The sequence below is a fragment of the Bos javanicus genome, chromosome 13, assembly GCF_032452875.1.
Source record: "Bos javanicus breed banteng chromosome 13, ARS-OSU_banteng_1.0, whole genome shotgun sequence".
Taxonomy (NCBI): domain Eukaryota; kingdom Metazoa; phylum Chordata; class Mammalia; order Artiodactyla; family Bovidae; genus Bos; species Bos javanicus.
In genome coordinates, this window is record NC_083880.1 from 17,085,374 (window position 1) to 17,108,502 (window position 23,129).

Genomic DNA, 23,129 nt, shown 5'->3' on the forward strand with positions numbered 1-23,129 from the left:
GCTGTACTGGGTCTTAGTTGCAGCATGCAAACTCTTAGTTGTGACCTGTTCGGCCCACTTCCCTGCCCAGGGATTGAACCTGGACCCCCTGCACTGGCCGTTTGGAGTCTTAGCCACTGAAACAGGAAGTCCCTAGAGCTGATTCTTTAAAAGGTGCTCTGCGGAACTTGGCTCAGACAGTAAAGAACCTGCCTCCCAGTGCAGGAGATGCGGGTTCGATCCCTGGGATGGGAGGATCCCCTGGAGAAGGGAATGGGCAACCCATGCCAGTATTCGTGCCTGGAAAATTCCATGGATAGAGGAATTTTGTGGGCTACAGTCCATGGTGTCACAGAGTCAGAGCAACTAACAGTTTCACTTCACTTTCTGGGGATCTTGGAGTCTGTTTCCTTCAGTAGTCCATAGACTACTCTGTGGACTACTGAGTCCACATTAAAAGCTCATTAAAAGCCTTTCAGTTGAGGCTGCCTTTCTGAGGCCAGTTCCTGGAGTACCGGAGAGGGCTCCGGGCCTCGTCTACGTGACAATCTTAAACACCCTCCTCCTGACTGTGTGGCCACCCCCATCATCAGTTCATTCTGACACAGCTTTATCCCCCCGTTCTCTGTGGGGCCTCGCCTACTGATGTGTGGATTTCCGGCTGCTGTTGGTCTACACTGAACCCATCTTAGGCCAGTCACAGTAGACAAGGAGATCAGGGCTGCCTCCAAAGCACCAAGAACCTCAGAACCTAAATCAGCACCTTCCCTCCAGCTGGCCTGTGGCCTCCGTTTCCATAGCGGCATTGACCTTCTCCATGGAAAGGCTGGTCACCATCCAAGACAAACAATGATGTCTTTGTCTGAGCAGGCTGTCCTAGCAGACTGTCCTAGCAGAAGACCACGGCCTGGGGGCCTTAGGACAACACAGATTACCCCTCACTTTATTCCTGGGGGCTGAGATCTGAGCCGGGGGTGGGGGCAGGTGGCGTGATGGGGTTTGAGCGAGGGCTATGGTTTCCCCCCAGAGGATTTCTCGTGACTCTCCTAAGGGACCCAGACCCATCTATGAGGGTCCAACCTCACAGCCTCAAGTCACCCAATGCCCCACCTCCTGACACCATTGCTCCAGGCAGGAAGGTTTCTTCATATGAATGTGAATCCAAACACTTGTTTGAAACGGAGTGTATTGTTGAGAGCAGGCAGGAAGAAGCGTGCCCAGAGTGAGGGGTATGGGGGGCACCCCGGGAGGTGGGGGTGGCTACTGGCAAACCTGACCCTCGTCTTCCCAGGACACACGGATTTGGGGCGCCTGACACACTCGGGGCCCACTCTGGCACGGCCAGCCCCTGCATGACACCTGAACGGGATGTCAGTTCTGACGAGTGACTCTTCCTTCTGGATGTCTCCATGTTCTCCTGTGACTTTTTTCTTTTTTCTTCTCTCCTATGTTTCCCCTTGGGTCTTGAGTTTCTACCCGGCATTGCACCTATGCGCCTGGCATTCTTTAAAACAGTGGAAACTCTGTGGCTATGGAGTTGAAAATCTCACGACTCCATGGTCTAAATTCTCTGAAGGCTCCTCTTGGGGCAGATGGTGGGTGGGATTCACCAACGTAGCACATTTCTGCTGAAACCATTATTTCGTCCCAAGAAACAGCTTTCAAAGGTTTGAAGGAAAACTGATTTTCGATTTCAGAGAAAGAACATGGTTATATTTCTACACCCCTTGTTTTTCTTATCTGACAATGTTTTAATTTTCATCGGGTTGACATTCTGCGGTAAATGTGTGGTTAACTTTTTCACATACAGAAATTTGTTATCAGCTAAGCCTCCCAGGGACAAAACCACCACCCTCAACATTTCATTCGCAGGAGCATTTGAGACCCCCAAATGCGACAGCTTTGACTTAGGGACAGGAATACTACTGGTTCTCACTCTCCTTTCTTCCCTTCTAACGTAAAGAGAAAAGAACTCTTTTCCCACCCAGCCCCCCATTTTTCTTGGTAACAAGTGTTGATTAAGGCAGAAGGTGTTCTCATTCTTGAGTTGTGAAAACTCTGACTCTTTGGTCTGAGAGGCCCAGCCGGGTCTCAGAAACTGTGGGTCAGATACAGAACTCATGAGCGAAGGATGCTCAGTACCAGAGAACCAGCCCAGCTGCACTGAGTACCCCCCTCACCCCAGAGCACACAGCGCCCCCACTTATTCCCACCTGGGGAGTTGGGCGACCTTTTCTTTGATGCCGTTAACCTGCCTTAACCCCATCCCCCCACCCAGCCCACAGCATGGTGACCCTGAACTTGGTTTTGCCACATTTCCCTCAGCATGTGGGGGATTCCCAGGTGGTGCAGTGGTAAAGCATTGTCTACCTGCAACGCAGGAGACAATAAGAGACGCAGGTTCAATCCCTGGGTCAAGAAGATTCCCTGGAGAAGGAAATGGCAACTCGCTCCAGTAATTCTTGCCTGGAGAATCTCCTGGATAGAGGAGCCTGATGGGCTACAGTCCACGGGGTTGAAAAGAGTTGGACATGACTGAGTGACTGAGCATGCACGCCTCAGCACTTACACTGAGTGAAGATGGATCTGTGTTGACTGAATGAATTAATGGACCATATTATCGATGTGATTGCTAATACACTCAAGCATTCATTCAGGGCTTATGGCTGCCCACATTGAGGAAATAGTTTAAACAAACAGTAGGTGACATGGACGGCCAACAACAACCAGAAATGACCAGAAGTTTTGAAACTCAACGGTGGTGAGCCAGTGGGTAGTGATCAGGAAGTTCACCGTACTTTATTACATGTGCAGGCCATTGTGAATGCAGGTGAGAGGAAGGAAACAGATCCAGGATTCTCACAAATAGTTCTTAGAAGATAAAGATCAAAAGACTCTCCATTTCCTTGTTCTGACACAATCAAGCTTTATTAACACTTTAGATATTTTCTTCCAGCTCACAAAGCTTACCAATCTTATCATTTGGTCCTAAAAACAACCCTGCTCCAGAGATAATAATAGCAACATCAAGACCTGGGGGCCAGATATTGAAAGCTTTCGCTTACATTATTTCCATGGATGCATCTCTTGTCATTCACACCCTTGCCATTCACACTCCAGAAAATATTCCCCTTAAAGTCCCCAGGTGGCACTGGTGGTAAAGAACACACCTGCCAATGCAGGAGACATAAGAGAAGTGGGTTTGATCCCTGGGTTGGGAAGATCCCCTGGAGAAGGCCATAGCAACACACTCCAGTATTCTTACCTGGAAAACCCCAAGGACAGAGGAGCCTGGCTACAGTTCACGGGGTCGCAAAGAGTCAAACACGACTGAAGAAACTTGGCACACACGCACAGTCCCCTGAATCTGACATTCTCTCTGCCAGGCGAACCACTGTTTATCCTTCAAACCCGGTAAAGCCGAGAACAGCCTTCCTCCTGACCTGACTCACAGGCTGGGAAGGCTTCCCCATCAGGGACATCATGCCAGGAAGCCCAGATCAGCTTGGCAAAGGCAGTGACCTGGAGGACCTGGAGTGTCTAAGAAGCCCCTAAGGTCATACGCTCCTTAATGGCTCTGAGGGATCTGCCATCTGTGGTTTGACTGGCAGACTTGATTCCCGAAGTAAAGAAAAGAAATGTTGTCAATCCCTCCTGTCAAAAACCGAGTCTGGTGATTGAAAAACCCACTTCCTGAATCAAAGGTGAAAGAGGGAGAGTGGTTGTGATACCCAGAGGTCGATCACAGAGGTGGAGAGCTCCTCACCTGCAGCCATTGACTACGGCACCAGTTCAGTCACTCTGTGCTCTGGGATGCTAGGATGCTTGACTTCTCAATGTTCTTTCATTTGTAAAAGGTATTTATTTGTTTGACCATGTTGGGTCTTAGTTGCACCATGCAGGATCTTCCGTTGCAGCACACAGACTCTCTAGCTGTGGCGCACAGGCTTGGATGCTCCTCGAGGCCCCAGTTGTCCCACAGCATGTGGGATCTTAGTTCCCTGATCGGGGATCTAACTCTGGCATTGTAAGGAGGATTCTTAACTACTGGACAGCCAGTCAAGTCCCTGACTTGATGGTCTTTTTTCCTTTTCAGCTAGCTCGGATAAGCCTCATTGGCCACAATACTGCCACTGCACAAAACTGGTGACATTTGAAAACACATATCGGAAGCAGGGAAAGTTGGGAGGTGGAAGGAAATGATAAGATGCTCTGGCAGGTCTGCAGTCCGGAGGGCTGGAGGCGAGGGTGGGTGGTACAGGAGATGGGAGGGGGCTACATATGCCAGGGTCCTGGACAGGTCCAAGCAACAACTCCTGGGAAGGGATTGCACCCGATGGCAAAGGCGAGGGGAACTGAAGGGACTGAAGAGTTGCCTCATGGGCATGACAGGGCCCTTAAAAGAAACAAGGACAAGAAGACCTGAGGGTTGTTTGAGTGCATGTTTGTTTTTAACTTTTTATTTTGGGAGAATTATAGATTTTCATGCAGTTGTAAATAACAATATCAAGAGATCCAGTACAGCCTTCATTCAGTCCTCCCCACAATTATAGCATGGTATCACAACCAGGAAGTTGACCTCACTGCAATCTATCAGTCTTGCTGATCTAACAATCTTACATGCTCTCATTGATGCACGTGTGTCTTTATTTCCATGCGACTTTCCCACGTGTGTAGATTTCTGTGACCATGAGCAGAGTCAATGTACACAAAAGTTCCTATCCCAAGATCCCTCCCACTGCCTTACTGTGACCATGGCCACAGGCCACCATCCTCCCTGACCCTTGGCAGACACTGAGCCACTCTCCATCTCTATGATTTTTGTCATTTTAAGACTACGAGATAAATGGAATTACATGATATATAACCTTTGAAATTGGCTTTTTTTCACTCAACCTAATTCCTTTGCGATCTATCTTTCTGCACATAATTCCCTTTTCAATCCATCTTTCTGCATTCCTTAGCTGGCATTATCCAGACATTATCCAAAAAAGTGCTTCTCTCCTCCTCACTCCATGCCATGCTTTTTCAGTATCACTATCGATAGCAACCCACTCCAGTATTCTTGCCTGGAGAACCCCATAGACAGAGGAACCTGGCAGGCTAGAGTCCATGGGGTCACAAAGAGTTGGACACGACTGAGCAGCTGGGACACACACACAGATCGTTTGCTAGCTTTTCAAACCATTTCATTATTTTATCACTACCACCATTGCTTCTTTGGGGTTTACCGGACACGCTGTCATAAAATTTGCAAGTAGAGATAGTTCTACTTCTTTTCTTTCTAGTATTTAGGCGGCTACGTGTTCTTTCATCTGATTGCATTGACTAAAACCCCAGTGGCGAGTTAAGTAGAAGAGGAAATAGTAGGTTTTGAGCAGAGCTGGAGCACCAGAGGATGGCCAGATGGGGAGGTGAAGGCACTATGTCTCGACATGAGCTCAGGGCTTGAGGTAGGCGTCTGCGCGGGGCAGCACAGCATCCTTGCCAAGACCTCAGCTCAGAAGCCCAGACAAGCCTCTAGTCCCATCACTGAGGGTCCTCTAGCCACACGACCTTGCTGGGCAAGCTCAGGCAATTCTCCAAACCTCGCTGTGCCTCAGTGTCTCATTTGTAAAATGGTAGGAATCATGATAATATCTTCTTCATGGTGTGGTTGTCAGGATCAAATCAGGGCATATTTGTGAGGGCTTGTCACTGTTACTTTAAGACGAATTATTAACATGTACTCTTAAACTCTCCCAGTGTTAATTCCTAATGTGGCAAACAGTGATGGATATAATCTACAAAAACAAAAGCTTTGAGGTGGGACCCTCAGTAATTTTTGAAAGTGTAAAGAGGTCTAACACCAAAAGGTTTGAGAATCACTGCCTTTGTCATATTAGTTGTTTAAAGAATTGAAATATGTCCAAGTTTGTTTGTCAATATCTGCTCTTTGAACTTCTCAAATGATCCGTCTGCACTCGTTCCCCTGGCTCCTCCCACACATCAGCAACTGAAGGGTCACTCTGTGGCAGACAGGGGCTGTGGGACGCTGGCTTCACCCTTACATTGGCATCCCTCACACTGGTTCCCGACCCCCTCTATCCTGCTTCTTCAACACTTTGAATCTCATGCCTACAGAGAAACCAACTGCATCACCCTCTGTGTTTTTGTGGTGACCTGGGGTCCATGAAAACCTTTTCTCCTGCTGTCTTCTTCATCCCTGCTTCTTCTGACTCATTTAAGTTTGCTATTTGAAATTATTTCCTGAAAGTAAAAGTGAGATCTTTTTTTAAAAGTAGGCATGAGGGGGCTTCTTTGGTGGCTTGGTGATAAAGAATTCTCCAGCCAAGGCAGGAGACAGGGTTCAATCCCTGTTCCAGGAAGATCCCACAGGTCGTGGAGCAACTAAGCCCATACTCCACAACTATCGAGCCTGTAATCTAGAGCTGGGAAACCGCAAACTGCTGAAGTCTATGTCCTGGAGCCCGTGCTCTGCAATGAGAGAATCCAGTGCAATGAGAAGCCTGCGCATTGCTAGAGAGCAGCCCCCACCCACCACAACTAGAGAAAGCCTAAGCAGCAGTGAAGACCCGGCACAGCCAAAAATAAATAGATATTCTTTAAAAAAAGAAATAGTGTGAGTCACTCAGTCATGTAAGACTCTTTGCGACCCCATGGATTGTAGCCCGCCAGGCTCCTCTGTCCATGAGATTCTCCAGGCGAGGAGTGGGTTGCCATTTCCTTCTCCAGGGGAATCTTCCCAACCCAGGAATTGAACTCAGGTCTCCTGCATTGTAAGCAGATCATCTGCCATACAAAAAAAAAAAAAAGGCGTTCCTTTAAAAAAAAAAAAAAAAGGTAGGCATGAAGGCAGGAATAGTGGGATTTCCTGTGATTCTGGTCCCATCGCCTTGAGCTGTGTGACTTCAGGCAACTGACTGAACCTCAGTTCCCTGACGTGTAAGGTGTGATGACAATCTCTCCCTTTGAGGGTTGCAGTGAGCATGGAAGGTAATCTCTACAAGGGAGCAGCCACAGGCAGGGCTCAGGTGTCACAGCTACTGTTATATAAATAGCCCCAAATGGAGGACGTGAGCTCTGAATTCTTCAAAGATAATGATCTGAATTCAACCACAACACTTCACAAACACTTCCCAGTGACCCAGATAGTGTAGACAGAGCACGCTCCTTCCTGACGCTAGCTATGGGGGGAAGCACTGACCCGGAAGTCGGGGCTCTGTCGTGTCCCACGTTTGCAGCTATTCGTCGAATGGAACAAGGTCTGTTTCCTTAATCAACAAAAGGGCAGGTTAACCTTAATTATCTCTGGAGTTTCTCCCAGCTCTCAGATCCTGGGATCCTATTAGATTAATGGTAAACGTGTCCTGTAATATTTTAGTTTGCACCTGAAATACCTGGTTTTTCTGAGGCTCAGACTGCTGGGTGGGCCCCCCAAGGAATTTGGAGACTGTCTCTTACTTTTAGATAAATCTCTGAATATTCACTGGAAGGACTGAGGCTGAAGCTGAAGCTCTAATACTTTGGCCACCATCAGGTGCCCTGATGAGGTGCTCTCATCAGGGAAAGACAGAGGGCAGGAGGAGAAGGGGGTAACAGAGGATGAAATGGTTGGATGGCATCACTGACTCGATGGACATGAGTTTGAGCAAGCTCTGAGAGATAGTGAAGGACAGGGAAGCCTGGCGTTCTGCAGTCCACAGCGTCACAAAGAGTTGGAGACGACTTAGCGATTGAACAACAACAGCAAATCTTGGGGTTCTTAGATTTGACACAGATGGGTGTTTTGAGGTCAAGAACCACACCATTTCTTTATCCAGTGGTCCAAACTTTCATGGCTCCCACATCCCTTATGTAAAGCTCAGTGAACCATCACCCAGAAGCTCCTGTGCTGAGTGAGCTCCTCTGATGCCTGCCCCCAGCCTCGAGCATATGGACGGCCAGGCAGATGCGCCCAAAGATGAAGCCAGGCACTCAGAGCTGGCCTGGCTGTTCGGGCAAACACAACTTGATCTTGATTCATGCACAGAGCGAAGAATCTTATCTCAGACCTTGTCCACATCCTTTCGAAGCCCCTTCCCTTTCCCTGTCTTTCATGTTACTCACACAGGCCGCAGGGGCCATATGAGTGCTCTTCTGTTTTCAGCAACATCAGAAAAGAATACTAAAAAAAAAAATCACCTAGTCCACAACTGTTTTCACCCATCTACCTTTCCTCCAGCCAAGGGAGTTCTCAGTGCACCCTCTCAGATGTTTTTCCTGGGAACAAAGTGTTCCAGAAGCAGGTTTAGCGGCGCTTAAGGACCCCACTGGTCGGCCCCTGGGGGAGGCGGGCCCCTGGGGAGGGGGCAGCCACTGCTAGATGCTGAACGTGGCTGCAGCCCCCAGCAGCTTCAAGGCACTTGTGAGAAATCGTCTCAGCATCCACACTCACCCTGTCATTTCAACAAGCCCCCCGCAGGCCACATGTCTGTATGTCAAAGTGTGAGAGGCTCTGCTGTGCACAAGTGAAGCAGAGTCCTGCCGGCTCTAATCAGACTTCCTGCTCAAAGGACCGACTTCCCTCCAGGTGCTGGTATTCCTGGTTAACTCGAGGGACACGAAAACACCTCAGCCCAAAACTCATCTTAGTTCTTTGCAGTTGCCATTGTTTAGTCGCTAAATCGTGTCCGACTCTTGGTGACCCCAAGGACTATAGCGCCCCCAGGCTCCTCTGTCCATGGGATTTCCCCAGGCAAGAATACTGGAGTGGGTTGCCATTTCCTTCTCCAGGGGATCTTCCCAACCCAGGGATCGAACCCATGTCTCCTGCATTGGCACTTTACTACTGAGCCACTGGGGAAGCCCGCATCTTAGTTCTATTCTCTTCTAAAAACAAAATGGCAAAACACAAAGGGTAGCTTTATGTTGGGGGGAGTGGCATTGAAAGCACATGCGGGGCGAGAGAAGGGGTATCAGGATCCCACCTCCAATTAGGAAGCCCGGGTCTGCATCTCTTGTCACTCCTACCGGGTGGCCGGTCACTTAGAGGAAGGGAAGTGACTGCTCTGAGTCACCAAGTTTTTCATCTGTTATTGGAAACCCAAGCAGCAGGAGCTGTCCTTCTGGAAACAGCAGCAAATGGTTGGTGGTTTGGTCTAATGTTCAAAAGGAGAGAGCAGGACCACCCTGGTGGCCCAGTGGGAAAGAATCTGCCTGCCAACACAAGGGATGCAGGTTCAGCCCCTGTTCTGGAAAGACCCCACCTGCTGCAGGGCAACCAGGCCTGTTCACCACAACTGCTGAGCGCCTGCTCTAGAGCTGCTGAGCCTCAGCTACCGAAGCCTATGTGCCGAGAGCCCGTGCTCTGCATTAAGCAACGCCCCCGTGAGAAGCCTGGGCATCCCAGCTTGCCACATCTAGAGAAAAGTCCATGCAAAGCAATGAAGACGCAGCACGGCCAAAAATAAATCAATAAATCTTTAAAAAATGAAAAGAAGAAGAAGAAGAGGCCAGAAAGGAGAGAGCAGACGCCTAGGAGACAGAACAGCTGGTCTGTTGCAGCGTTGCAGTGGCTGCCTCAGCTCTCTTTCCCCCTACATGGGTGTGGTGAGATGGAGGAGGTGAAGCTCCAGCGGCCCACTGGAGGTAAAACGAAACAACGGAGATCAAAAGAAGTGAGTGTCCCAGGGGCCCCCGTCCTCGTCCACCTTCCTCCCAGACCTGCGTGGTGACACAGCCCAGAGCAAGGCAGCTCTCAGTGACTGTCACCAGTGTCAGCTGGAGACGTCAAAAGTGCACAGATTCCTGCACTTCAGTTGAATAGGGAATTCCCGGAGGCAACAAACCTACAAATATCCCAAGAGGAGCTGCACCTGGGCCAGTGTGGATGGAGGTGGGGTGGGTGCAGGGCAGAGGGACACATGTGTGGGGTCCCGCCTGTGTCTTTCCAATTACCTGTCTTAGCTAAAATCTGAAATGAGACAGGAAACACTTTCGACGTCAGAAGAGCTCAATTTGAACTCTCTAAGTGAGAGTGGAAGCTCTTGGGGTTTGCAGGATTAATGATAATCACTGGCTCTCTTTCTACCTCTGATCACACGAAAGGTAGGAGGTGGCAAGACCATATCAGTGTTCCTCTGAGCCCCTGGTAGGACCCCGCCTGGACCCCCAGTCCAAGCTCTGAGCATTCACCCCAAGTCCCAGCACCAGACTGGGAATGTACACAGTTCTCCTTCACTCCAGAAGCAGCACACGCTTTCAATCCTCTCCGAAGAGAAGATAACATCCAATTTAGAAATGTATCGATGCTTTAAAACGACAGAGAGAAAAACAGTTCACTTCCCACTTGCAAAAACTTTTTCTGTGTTTGCCTCCTGAGTTGGGGAAATGGGCAGAGTGGAGAGCAGAGAAAGACTTCTGTTAGAAAGGCAGAGCCTCCGGTGGAAACAGGAAATAGATTTGGAAATGTGGGTGCAAGAGTAAAGGCGGAAAAAGCCCCTTTGCTGAACTCTGAGAATTTTAGAGTAAAACTAGGGAATGAGGGCAGCTGCCATGCTGTGTGAGAAGAAAATTTGTAAGGATAATATGAGGAAAGGGGATGTAAAGACATTTTCTGAGTCACATAAACAGAATTGTCCTTCAACACTCCTCTGCTTCCCTGGTGGCTCAGATGATAAAGAATCCGCCTGCAATGCAAGAGACCTGGGTTTGATCCCTGGGTCAGGAAGATCTCCTGGAGAAGAAAATGGCTACCCACTCCAGTACACTTGCCTGGAGAATTCCATGGACAGAGGAGCCTGGCAGGTTACAGTCCATGGGGGTCACAAAGAACCAAAGACGACTCAGCAACTTTCACTCACTCATTCCTCTGCAAGATTTCAGGAGAGAAGAGGCATTTTCAGTTTTGTTTTTTTTTTTTTTAAAGATGTTGTACTGCTGTTTCTTTTATGACCAGTCTGAGAAGGACTTTTAAAAAATCTCAGATTTAATCCTATTAAAAAGAACACCCCACCCTCTGTCTGCCTTTGCTGAACACCTTTCCACTCCACCTTCTTCAGATGACATCTGGCTCAGTCTTTGCATGGTTCCAGGGCAAAGGGTTATAGTCAAGTTCTTTACTACTTCTAAGCTATAGATCAGGGAAGTTCCATTGCTTCTAGATTCCAGGAAAGATGCTTTGATAAAAAGCAAGTCTGTGGGAGTAAGAAGCTCTGAAACTTTCCCTTGTCCTCACATGACCTCCTCGACGCTCAGGCTAATTTATGATGATCCCGGAAAATTTTCCATGGCCTAATTAAAAAAAGCATATCACCATGTAAATAGTTTTTAAGGACACCAAGTTGTCCCAAGGGCAATTTTCCTGGTTCTTTTCCAATTTCTATGTTTGGAAACTTCCTTGGTTTGTGATTGAGTTGTCAGATTCCTAATGCATCTGAGGTCAATCCTTGATTCTTTGTGCTAGTGAATAATCGTGAGAGTTGCTCGGTATACTTCTTACTGATTTTTTGGAAGTAAAATTACTTGCAGTGAAATGCGCAGATCTGAAGTGTACGATTTTGATGAGTTTTGGCCATTAACCAAAAATTTCAGAAATGGAGACCTGATTGAAATAAAAAAGGTGTTTCTTTGGGGTTTGTTAGGAATACCCCAGAGAAGCCCTTGACCAAGGGCGAAAGGGCAAGGGTGGTGAGAATTGGGAGATTGGGACTGACACTATTGATACTCTGTATAAAATAGATAACTAATGAGAACCTACTGTATAACACAGGGAGCTCTACTCCATCCTCTGTGGTGACTTAAGTGGGAAGGAAGTCCAAAAACTAGGGGCTCTATGTATATCTACGCCTCATTCATTATGTTGTACAATAGAAACTAACACAATATTGTCATGCAACTAGACTCCAATAAAAATTAAGAAAAGGAGCCCGTGAATTGTCTCCCCACTCCATCCCCAACGATAAAACAAGGGAGGCTTATAAACGGAAAACCCACAAGGTTACAGTTAGTGACATGACTTGTTTACCAAGAATTATAGTTGGAGCTGGCAAGCATAAGGATGCTTGTTAAGTACCAATCGGCTGACATCTGAAAAGGCTGCATGCACAGTTTCAAGGAGGGACCTTGAGACCATCAGTTTGCAGCTGCTGGCAGATACTGCTTTGAAAACGGTTGGTGGTGTCCTTAAGTTCTGTGCAATTCAGAGAAAATTCAAGTTCTTGGTGCAGGGAGGTGTCTGAGAGCAGGTCTTCCATGGCCCCTGACTCTACTTTTGTCTGCCTGAACTGTGATGAGTCCATTATAATTTCAATTTGTCATCAGGATGAAGATGTACACCCAAGGACCCATCATTTCCATCACCCCACCAACTCCTTGCAGTCAATCCCGCCCACCATGAGCAAACCCTGGTTTAATTTCTTTCTGTATACTAGTCTGTCTTTTCTGAAGCTTTATATAAGTGGAATCAACGTGTGTGTGTGTTGTTTTATCTTCTTTTGTTCAACATAATGTTTTTGAGATTACTTAAGGCTACTATAAATGTTTAAGTGTTTTCATAGACACAAGATTTCACTCCTCCTGGATAAATACCCAGGAGTGGGATGGTTGGATCGTAGGGCAGGTATATATCTAACTTCATTTTTAAAAACTTGGAATTTTCAAAAGTTAACAGTGTTATTTTCACTCCCACCAGTAATGTCAGCAAGTTGCAGTTGCTCCCTGCCAACATTTGGTATTATCAGTCTTGTATCTGTTCTACCCATTCTAATGGACTCTTTGAACAGTGGCTTCTGATTTGCTTTTCCATGATGTCTAATGTTGTCTTGAGCACCTTTTCAAGTGATTACTGATAATCAGATATTTTCTTTGGAGAAGTTACTTGAACAATCTTCGCCCACTTATTTATTGTATCCATCATTATGGTATCACACAGAGTAATTTCACCCCCTAAAAATCCTCTGTGCTCTACATATTCATCTCTCCAGCCTCCCTGCTCCTGCTGCCGCTAAGTTGCTTCAGTCGTGTCCAACTCTGTGCGATCCCATAGACAGCAGCCCACCAGGCTCCCCCATCCCTGGGATTCTCCAGGCAAGAACACTGGAGTGGGTTGCCATTTCCTTTTCCAAGGCAGGAAAGTGAAAAGTTAAAGTGAAGTCTCTCAGTCATGTCTGACTCTTAGCAACCCCATGGACTGCAGCCTACCAGGCTCCTCGGTCCATGGGATTTTCCAGGCAAGAGTACTGGAGTGGGGTGCCACTGCCTTCTCCGTAACCCTTGGCAACCATTGATTTTTTTTTTTTTTACTGCCTTCATAGTTTTTCCTTTTCTAGAATGTCTTATAGTTAGAATCATACAATGTGTGGTCTTTTAAGATTGTCTTCTTTCACTTAATAATATGCATTAATGTTTCCTCTATGTCTTCTTCTGGCTTGAGAGCTCATTTCTTTTTAGCTCTGAATAACATTCCATTGTCTGAATTTACCACAGTTTATTTGTCCACTCATTTACTGAAGGACATCTAAGATTGCTTTTTCTGGACAGAGAAAAAAAGGAGCTGAACTAGCATCTATTCTATGACTATTACGTGTTGGGTGCTCTGCAAGTTACCTTGATATGTTATTTCACATAATCTTTAAAACAAATCAGTAAAATGATAATTATTATATGAATTTTACAGAAAAGGAAGCTGCGTCTTAGATAAGTAACTACAATAAAACTGTGTGGCTAGTAAGCTGGTGGAGCTACAATTTAGAGACCCAGCTTCCTTCCCTTTCCACTACACTATGTTTCTTGCCTTATTATGAGTATTACAATTACCAGAATTTAATTATGTGATGGGCTTCCCAGGTGGCGCTAATGGTAAAGAACCCGCCTGCCAAAGCAGGAGACGATAAGAGACGCGGGTGCGATCCCTGGGTCGGGAAGATCCCCTGGAGGAGGGCATGGCAACCCAGTCCAGTGTTCTTGCCTGGAGAATCCCATGGACAGAAGAGCCTGGTGGGCTAAAGTCCATGGGGTCACAAAGAGTCAGAGATGTCGGAAGTGACTCAGCATGCACGTTATGTTACAGGTTCCTCTGCAACTGCTGGCCCACTCGGCCATTCAAATTGCTGTTGTTTAGTCCCTTCTGGGTTAGAGGTGGGGCAAGCTGTTCACATTCTCCTCATCCTCTGGGGGGTGTCAGGAGGGTCCTGCATCCTGGATGGGGATAAGGGGTGGTCTCCAGGACGGTGAGTGGCTGGGCAGAGCATGAGGGCTCCGAGAAGCTCCGCTCCACACGGAGTGACTGACTCACAACTGCAGACGGTCCTCTGTCGGCCCCAGGTTCGGCCACCTGCCCAGAGCCGATGCCCTTCTGCTGGGTGGCGAGGCCAGCTGCGGGCAGCCTTGGCCGCCTCACTTTCTCCCGTTTCCTGTTCCGTCCTGTCCACCTCCTCCACACAGCCTATGACTTTTTCCTGAAAAATCTCATCTCTTGAAGCAGGGCAACGTGTCTAGAGACACACAGTGGAATCCCTGTTCTGATGAGACCAGCACACTTCCCTCTCTATACTAGTTGGGTGTTCGGCCACTTCTTCAAGTGTCTTTAGTGGGAAACCAGTGATGGTTTTTTGGGCCAAGCGAGGGTCAGGTTTTGTGGTGTGAGAAGAAATGTGGTAAACTCAGAGGTGGGTGGATGGGTGAGAAACACATCTACTCACCACACGCTGAGTGAACACTTAACAAATATTTCTCCTCCAAGAAACGATTTCTCAACAGATACATTTCATCCCTCAGTTAAATCTGTGTGGCTTCCCCCACTGCCCACCTTTCCTCATGTTAGTGAAGTGAAAGTCGCTCAGTCGTGTCCGACTCTTTGTGACCCCATGGACTATACCCTGGAATTCTCCAGGCCAGAATACTGGAATGGGTAGCCTTCCCCTTCTCCAGGGGATCTTCCGAACCCTGGGATCGAACCCCGGTCTCTCTCATTGCAGGCGGATTCTTTACCAGCTGGGCCACCAGGGAAGCCCTTCCTCTTGTTCCTTGTTTAGAAACTATGCTTGCTCGGCAGGAGTCATCAGAATAAAACCCCAGCTGTTTCTATTAATTTAGTTTGACAGACACTGTAGCTTGGCGAAGAAGTTGGCTGAAGTTAAATTCTGAACCATCTCTGATCTGAAGGTTTCTAAAGAACCTTCAACAGCCTGAGTTTCTCTCCAGGAAAAAGTGGGGTACATGCCAACCCCTTAAATCAAGGGAAGAAAGGTGGGGTTCAAACCTTTTGATGGTTGACTGCACCCGTGTTTGGAAGCTCCTGGATCACTAAGGTGCCTTTTTGTCTTGGCAGAGGCTTGTCATGATGACCCTCCGAGTCTCAGAAACGCCATGTTCAAGGTCTTCAGGTACGAGGTGGGCACCATGATAAACTGCGACTGCAAGACAGGCTTCCGCAGAGTGTCAGCCGTCATGCGCTGCGTGGGGGACTCCAGCCACTCTGCCTGGGAAAACAGATGCTTCTGCAACAGCACCTGTAAGAGTTTCCACTGGTAACCCCTAGGGAAGGAGAAAAACTGGAGCAAAGAAGGAGGCGGGGCTGCAACTTTCCTTGGGGGCTGGTGGCGGGGGGTGGAATTCCTTTACAATGTTGTTAGTTTCTGCTGGTAAGGAAGTGAATCAGCTACAAGTATTCACATATCCCCTAGCTCCTGAGCCTCCCTCCCACCCCTCATCCTACCCTTCTAGGTCACCACAGGGCACCGAGCTGAGCTCCCTGTGCTGTACAGCAGCTCCCCAGTAGCTGGTCCACACACACTAGTGTATATATGTAAATGCTACTCTCTCAGTTCTTCCCATTCTCCCCTTCCCCTGCTGTGTCCACACGCCCATTCTCTGCATCTGCGTCTCTATTCCTGCCCTGCAAATAGGTTCATCTGTACTACTTTTCCATGATTCAGAAAGACACATGCACCTCAGTGTTTATTGCAGCACTATTTACAATAGCCAGGACATGGAAGCAACCTAAAAGTCCATTGACAGAGGAATGAATATAGAAGATGTGCTACATATATACAATGGAACATTACTCAGCCATAAAAAGGCATGGCATTGGCTCATTTGTAGAGATTTGGGTGGACCCAGACTCTGCCACACCAAGCCAAGGAAACCACACTTTAAGAGGGCGTGGCGGACGGGGGGAAGACATTACACTAATAATTACTAAACAACTGAAAATAACTATAGTTCATAACGATGTGAATGTAGCACATGCAACTGAGCTGTTCTCCATAGCAGCTGCACCACTGCCATTCTTCAGTTCAGTTCAGTCGCTCAGTTGTGTCCAATGCTTTGCAACCCCATGGTCTGCAGCATGCCAGGCTTCCCTGTCCTTTCCCAACTCCCAGAGCCTACTCAAATTCATGTCCATCAAGTTAGTGATGCCAGCCAGCCACTTCATCCTCTGTCGTCCCCTTCTCGTCCTGCCTTCAATCTTTCCCAGCATCAGGGTCTTTTTTAAAAGAGTCAACTCTTTACATCAGGTGGCCAAAGTATTGGAGTTTCAGCTTTAGCAGCAGTCTTTCCAATGAACACCCAGGACTGATTTCCTTGAAGATTGACTGGTTGGATCTCCTTGCAGTCCAAGGGACTCTCAAGAGTCTTCTCCAACACCACAGTTCAAAAGCATCAATTCTTTGGCACTCAGCTTTCTTCACAGTCCAACTCTCACATCCATACATGACTACTGGAAAAACCATAGCTTTGATTAGACAGACCTTTGTTGGCAAAGTAATGTCTCTGCTTTTTAATATGCTGTCTAGGTTGGTCATAGCTTTTCTTCCAAGGAGCAAGAGTCTTTTAATTTCATGGCTGCAGTCACCATCTGCAGTGATTTTGGAGCCCGAAAGAATAAAGTCTGCCATTGTTTCCCTTGTTTCCCCATCTATTTGCCATGCAGTGATGGGACTGGATGCCATGATCTAAGTTTTCTGAATATTGAGTTTTAAACCATTTTTTCACTCTCTTCTTTCATTTTCATCATGAGGCTCTTTAGTTCTTCTTCACTTTCTTCCATAAGAGTGGTATCATATGCATATCTGAGGTTATTGATATTTCTCCCAGCAATCTTGATTCCAGCTTGTGATTCATCCAGCCCAGCATTTCACATGATGTACTCTGCATATAAGTTAAATAAGCAGTGTGACATTATACAGTCTTGACATATTCCTTTCCCAATTTGGAACCAGTGTATTGTTCATGTCTGGTTCTAACTGTTGCTTCTTGACCTGCATACAGATTTCTCAGGAGGCAGGTAAGGTGGTCTGGTATTCCCATCTCTTTCAGAATTGTCCAGTTTGTTGTGATCCACACAGTCAAAGGTTTTAGTGTAGTCAATAAAGCAGAAGTAGATGTTTGTCTGGAATTCTCTTGCTTTTTCTATGATCCAACAATCATAGGATGTTGGTAATTTGATCTCTGGTTCCTCTGCCTTTTCTAAATCCAGCTTGAACATCTGGAAGTTCTTGGTTCATGTACTGTTGAAGCCTAGCTTGGAGAATTTTGAGCATTACTTTGCTAATGTGTGAAATGAACGCAATTGTGTGGTAGTTTGAACATTCTTTGTCATTGCTTTTCTTTGGGATTGGAATGAAAACTGACCTTTTCCAGTCCTGTGGCCACTGCTGAGTTTTCCAAATTTGCTAGCATATTGAGTGCAGCACTTTAGCAGCAGCATCTTTTAGGATTTGAAGTAGTTCAGCTGGAATTCCATCACCTCCACTAGCTTTGCTAGTAGTGATGCTGCCTAAGGCCCACTTGACTTCACATTCCAGGATGTCTGTTCCAGTTGAGTGATCACATTATCGTGGTTGTCTGGGTCATGAAGATCTTTTCTGTATAGTTCTTCTGTGTATTCTTGCCACGTCTTCTTAATATCTTCTGCTTTTTTTAGGTCCATACTGTTTCTGTCCTTTATTGTGCTCATCTTTGCATGAAAAGTTCCCTTGGTTTCTCTAATTTTCTTGAAGAGATCTCTAAACATGTCCATTCTATGGTTTTCCTCTATATATATATATATTTTTTTGCATTAATCACTTAGGCAGGCTTTCTTACCTCTCCCTGCTATTCTTTGGAACTATGCATTCAAATGGGTATATCTTTCCTTTCTTCCCTTCCTTTCACTTCTCTTCTCAGCTCTTTGTAAAGCCTCCTCAGACAACCATTTTGCCTTTTTGCATTTCTTCTTCTTGGGGATGGTTTTGATGACTGCCTCCTGTACCGTGTCACAAACCTCCATCCATAGTTCTTCAGGCACTCTATCAGATTTAATCCCTTGAATCTATTTCTCACTTATACTGTATAATCATAGAAAGTGGAAAAGAAAGTGAAGTCTCTCAGTCCTGTCTGACTCTTTGCAACCCCATGGACTGTAGCCTACCACAGTCCTGCGTCCATGAGATTTTCCAGGCAAGAGTACTGGAGTGGGTTGCTATTTCCTTCTCCAGAGGATCTTCCCGACCCAGGGATTGAACCTGGGTTTCCCACATTGTAGGCAGACGCTTTACCATCTGAGCCACCAGGGAAGTGGGATTTGATTTAGATCATATTTGAATGGTCTAGTGGTTTTCCTGGTTTCTTCGATTTAAGTCTCAATTTTGCAATAAGGAGTTCATGATCTGAGCCACAATCAGCTCCTGGTCTTGTTTTTGCTGACAGAATAGAGCTTCTGCATCATTACCTGCAAAGAATAAAATCAATCTGATTTTGGTATTGACCATCTGGTGATGTCCACGTGTAGAGTCGTCTCTTGTGTTGTTGGAAGAGGGTGTTCACTATGACCAGTGTGTTCTCTTGGCAAAACTCTGTTCACCTTTGCCCTGCTTCATTTTGTACTCCAAGGCCAAACTTGCCAAACTGTTACTCCAGGTATCTCTTGACTTCCTACTTTTGCATTCCAGTCCCCTATGATGAAAAGGACACCTTTTTTTGGTGTTAGTTCTAGAAGGTCTTGTAGATCATCATAGAACCGTTCAATTTCAGCTTCTTCAGCATTAGTGGTTAGGGCATAGACTTGGATTACTGTGATATTGAATGGTTTGCCTTGGAAGCAGAGACCATTCTGTCTTTTCTGAGACTGCACACATTGCCATTCTTTAGGATGCCCTCTGACTCTTAAACAACCTGCCTTCGGGAGACAGGAGTGGCTGAGATTGCTCCTCTGGCCACCACACTCACCTCCATGTATGGCGTTGACAGGCTGATGGCCAGAACGGGGTCCCTTTTGGGGAGACACACAGGCACAAACCATTCAGCCAGAAAAGCTTGGGTCCTTCAGAAACACACTATAGACTACTATCATCACGTACAGGAAGCCTGCCTGGCGGGCTGGTGCTCTGCTGCCCGTGAACAGGCCCTCTGAGAGCCCCCTGAGGACAGGGTGTGTGGGGCTCATTTTTATAACCTCAGCATCTCCCAATATTGCCTGGCATGTTACAGGCCCTAGAAAGATGTTCTTTCTGAGGGTATTCTCTTTTAAACACCTGTGAAGTTATATTCTTCATTCCCTCCATACTCTCTAGCCCCTGCTAAGAACCCAGTAAAACAAGTCACTCCTGCACCCGAAGAACAGAGGGAGAAAAAACCCACAGATGCGCAGAACCAAACGCAGCCTCCGGAGGAAGCTGACCTTCCAGGTAGGAACGGACCTGCTCTCTCACAGACACACGCAGTGCACCCCCGAGGAGGAAAGTCCGGCCTGTGGCCCTCTCTCCCGAGGACGCCCTGGGGACCAGCGCCGTGGCGCGGTGGTGGCAGGCTCTCTGCTCAGCATCTCGAGCCCCTCTTACAGCAGCCAGCCTGGGCTCTGTGCATCCTCCAGGCTTGGGAACTGGCCCAAGAGGGCTCAATTCAGTTCAACTCAACTCACTTCCATTCAAATAGCATTTTGGGGGCTAACTGCCCCAAGCACAGTGGCCAGAGAATAGCAATCTGAGTCGCCAGTACTCCTTGGCCTCAAAAGATGCTCTGTGTTTCCCTTAAGGAAGAGACACTGAACTGTGAGCCAAGTAATTGACTTCCAGACGTCTCTATTTCTAACAGGACAGGGTTCTGAGTTGGGTGGGGCCACACTGGCTTCTGGAAGCTGCGGACAGAGCTTGAGCTAACGGGCTGTGGACGAGCCAATGCTGTGTCACCCAGCTGCTGCCTCGACTTTCCAAAATTAATACGGTGGAAGTCAGCCTTGACATCGGGAAGAAAGGAGCCCGTTAGGGAAACCTGAGCGTTGGGGGGCCAGCTGACCTTTAAATACCCCGTGCCCCTATGCTGATTGTACAACCTTACAGAGAACTTTACGACTTGGTGTATAATCTCGTTCCAACCTCAGAACCCAGTATGTCAGGGAGCAGGAAATATTCCTTCAATTTACTGATGGAATTGAGATGCAGAGACAATTAAAGACACGGTGCGACTCATAAAATGGGACCGAAATAAGGCCTCGGGTCTCCTGAATTAGACCAGGGCTCTTGGTACGATTATTTAAGCTACTTTGAATTTATTTTCAGCTTTTATTAATTAACAAAAAATAAAAAGACAACAACTAATCTGCGGAACCTGCTGCAATACGCTGTCTCCTCTCCTCGTCACTGTGACTTTTTTCTGGAGTGAGGATTCAGAACACATTCGTTGTTTTCCTCTCCTTCTCGCCTCCCATATCCCACAATTACTGAAAGTTTTCTCAAGAGATCAGTGTTTACTCTCCTTACTCAAGAGATAACCAGCTGCCTCTGGCTAAGGGATGCTGCGCAGACTGTCTTAATTTGGAAGTTTTCACTCGAAAGAAGCAAAACTAATTCCAACGGGTCTGGACGGTTATGAATTTTACTGACTGGAAAGGCAATTTGATTCTGAGACTTAAACACACGTTCAAGGATGGACTGCAAGATGCTGTACTGAGCAGACCCCTCAGAATGGGACCTCTAGGCCTCCTGCTGCAAAGGGTCATGGAGGGCAGTGGGAGGGGTTATGTTGGATCCTTGGGGTTGTGGAAGGTCAGAGCATATACACAGCTTCACAGTTCTGGGCTTAGAAGGATCTGTGGTTCCATGTGTCCAGATTTGGGGGGCAAGGGATTAAATCAGGACAGGATATGATCTGTGGGGTTAAAGGGCAGCCAGGCTTTGGTTTTAGTTGGATGAGGGGAAAGTTACTGGATATGGGAATTTTCAGAGGCCTTAAAAGGGCAAGCTTCAGGCATGGCTTGATCAGGGACCAGGCTCCATTTCTCTAAGATCGTCTTGGTGCTTCCCTCCTCCCAGCTTTGGATTTGTCCCAAGTACTTCTCCGTGGCTCCAAGACGACCACTTGAGAATGTGCTTCCTCACTTAGCAGTCGAGATCTAGGTGGTCTCCACATCTCCTCGGCCCAGACTGGCTGGAGCCTGCCCTTAACCCTAAGCTGAAACCACTGTTCGCACGCCTGTCCACTGAGCAGATCTCTCCCTGTCAGCAGAAGCTCGTTTCTCTGCGTTCCCAGAGCGAGCACCTGTGTCATGCTCCCCACGTTCTCCCTGCAGAGGCTCCTTCCCTGACCCACTGTCTGCTCACTGCAGGAGAGGGGGACTGGGTCTTCATGCCTTTCACAAAGTGCCTAGCAAAGGCCCTAACAAATAGATGTTACCAATACTTATTGGAAGAAAGCGGGGGGAGGGGTGGAGGAGGGGCCAAAGAAGAGAAGAAGGACTGTGGTCTGGTCTCTAGGAAGAGGCAGCCTGGACTCACAGCATCTCCTCAACTTGCCTCTGGAATTCCCTTCCCCTCGTCCAGGTCACTGTGAGGAACCGCCACCATGGGAACACGAACGTGAACCTTTAAAGAGAGTCTACCATTTCACGCTGGGGCAGACGGTTCATTACCAGTGCGCCCAGGGATTCAGGGCCCTACAGACCAGTCCTGCTGAAAGCACCTGCATGATGATCAACGGGGAGCTGAGGTGGACCAGGCCCAGGCTCAAGTGCATACGTGAAGGGGAGCACGGTCAGGCTTCAGGTACAGAGGTGCCCGGGCCCAGGGCCCGCCGCCTGGCTGCTCCCTGACCCACCCGCCACGTGGTCCTGGGCAAGCCGCTCCCTCTCCTGGGGCCTCGGTTTGTTCTTACTCTAGAAAACGGATGAGATGAACTGTAAGGTCTCCATGCCCTGGGGTCCCCCATTTCCTGATGGGGATAAAGAGCAGGATCTGAAAGAGGAAGACAGGCATCTTCCAGAGGGCCCCCCCACCCCCACACGGCGTTTCTAGCTGATCCTGAAATTCCCCCTCTGCTTCTAAGCTACCAAGACTTCCTCATTCAAAAGGGAAAGTCCACCTGCCCTGCATATGTTTCCAACTTGCTGATGCGTGATGTAAATCCAGCCTCCTTCTATACCAGGAGAAAGCCACCCCCCTTCTTATGTGAGTCCCACCTGAGCTTTGCCAAAGTGCAGACGTGCAGGGCAGGGACTTTTCAAGCACAGACACACAGGCACACGCTTGTGTGCTCGTTCACACACACGGACACGCCACCTACGTTGAGTTCTTCTGCTACTTTTGTCCTCAAATCGTATTACCATATCTACAATCAAAAGGCCCCCCATTGGGCCCTAACTGTCGGTGGTTTCTTTGCTCGCCCCCATTGCCCAGGCCCCACACCTCCCTCTTGGATCTTCTTGTTGGGGTGCTGTGTTTCTTTCCCATAGCCTGCCCCCCCGCCATGAGTCACACTGCCCACCAGGCGTGTCCACGAGCAATGGGGAATCTGTCACAAAGAAAAGCTCTCCTTTTGGGCATTTCTACTTTAATAGGCTTCCCAGGTGGCCCTAGTGGTAAAGAACTCTCACCTGCCAATGCAGGAGACATAAGAGGTTCGATCCCTGTGTTGGGAAGATCCCCGGAGAAGGAAATGGCAACACACTCCAGGATTCTGGCCTGGAGAATCCCATGGACAGAGGAGCCTGATGGGCTACAATCCAGAGGGTCGCAAAGAGTCAGACAAGACTGAAGCGACTTAGCACGCACACACTTTGCTTAATGGTTTGATGGAATTTGTATTAGGATGACCCAATTCCAAGCTGCAGACAGCAACCAGAGCTGAGTAGGAAGTTCGGGGAGAAAGCTGCTCAGAGCTCCAAGGAGAGCCAGAGTCAGGGTCACAGGTCCCTC

The 23,129-nt window shown here is 47.7% G+C and overlaps 1 protein-coding gene across 1 annotated transcript in view; it reads left to right on the forward strand.

The window, feature by feature from the left end:
* IL2RA (interleukin 2 receptor subunit alpha) overlaps positions 1-23,129 on the forward strand; it is a 43,963-nt gene that overhangs the window by 13,803 nt on the left and 7,031 nt on the right. The window contains exons 2-4 of the mRNA XM_061435784.1: positions 15,290-15,472; positions 19,515-19,628; positions 21,759-21,980. Coding sequence (XP_061291768.1) covers positions 15,290-15,472; positions 19,515-19,628; positions 21,759-21,980 — 519 coding nt within the window. The remainder of the gene's footprint in view (positions 1-15,289; positions 15,473-19,514; positions 19,629-21,758; positions 21,981-23,129) is intronic.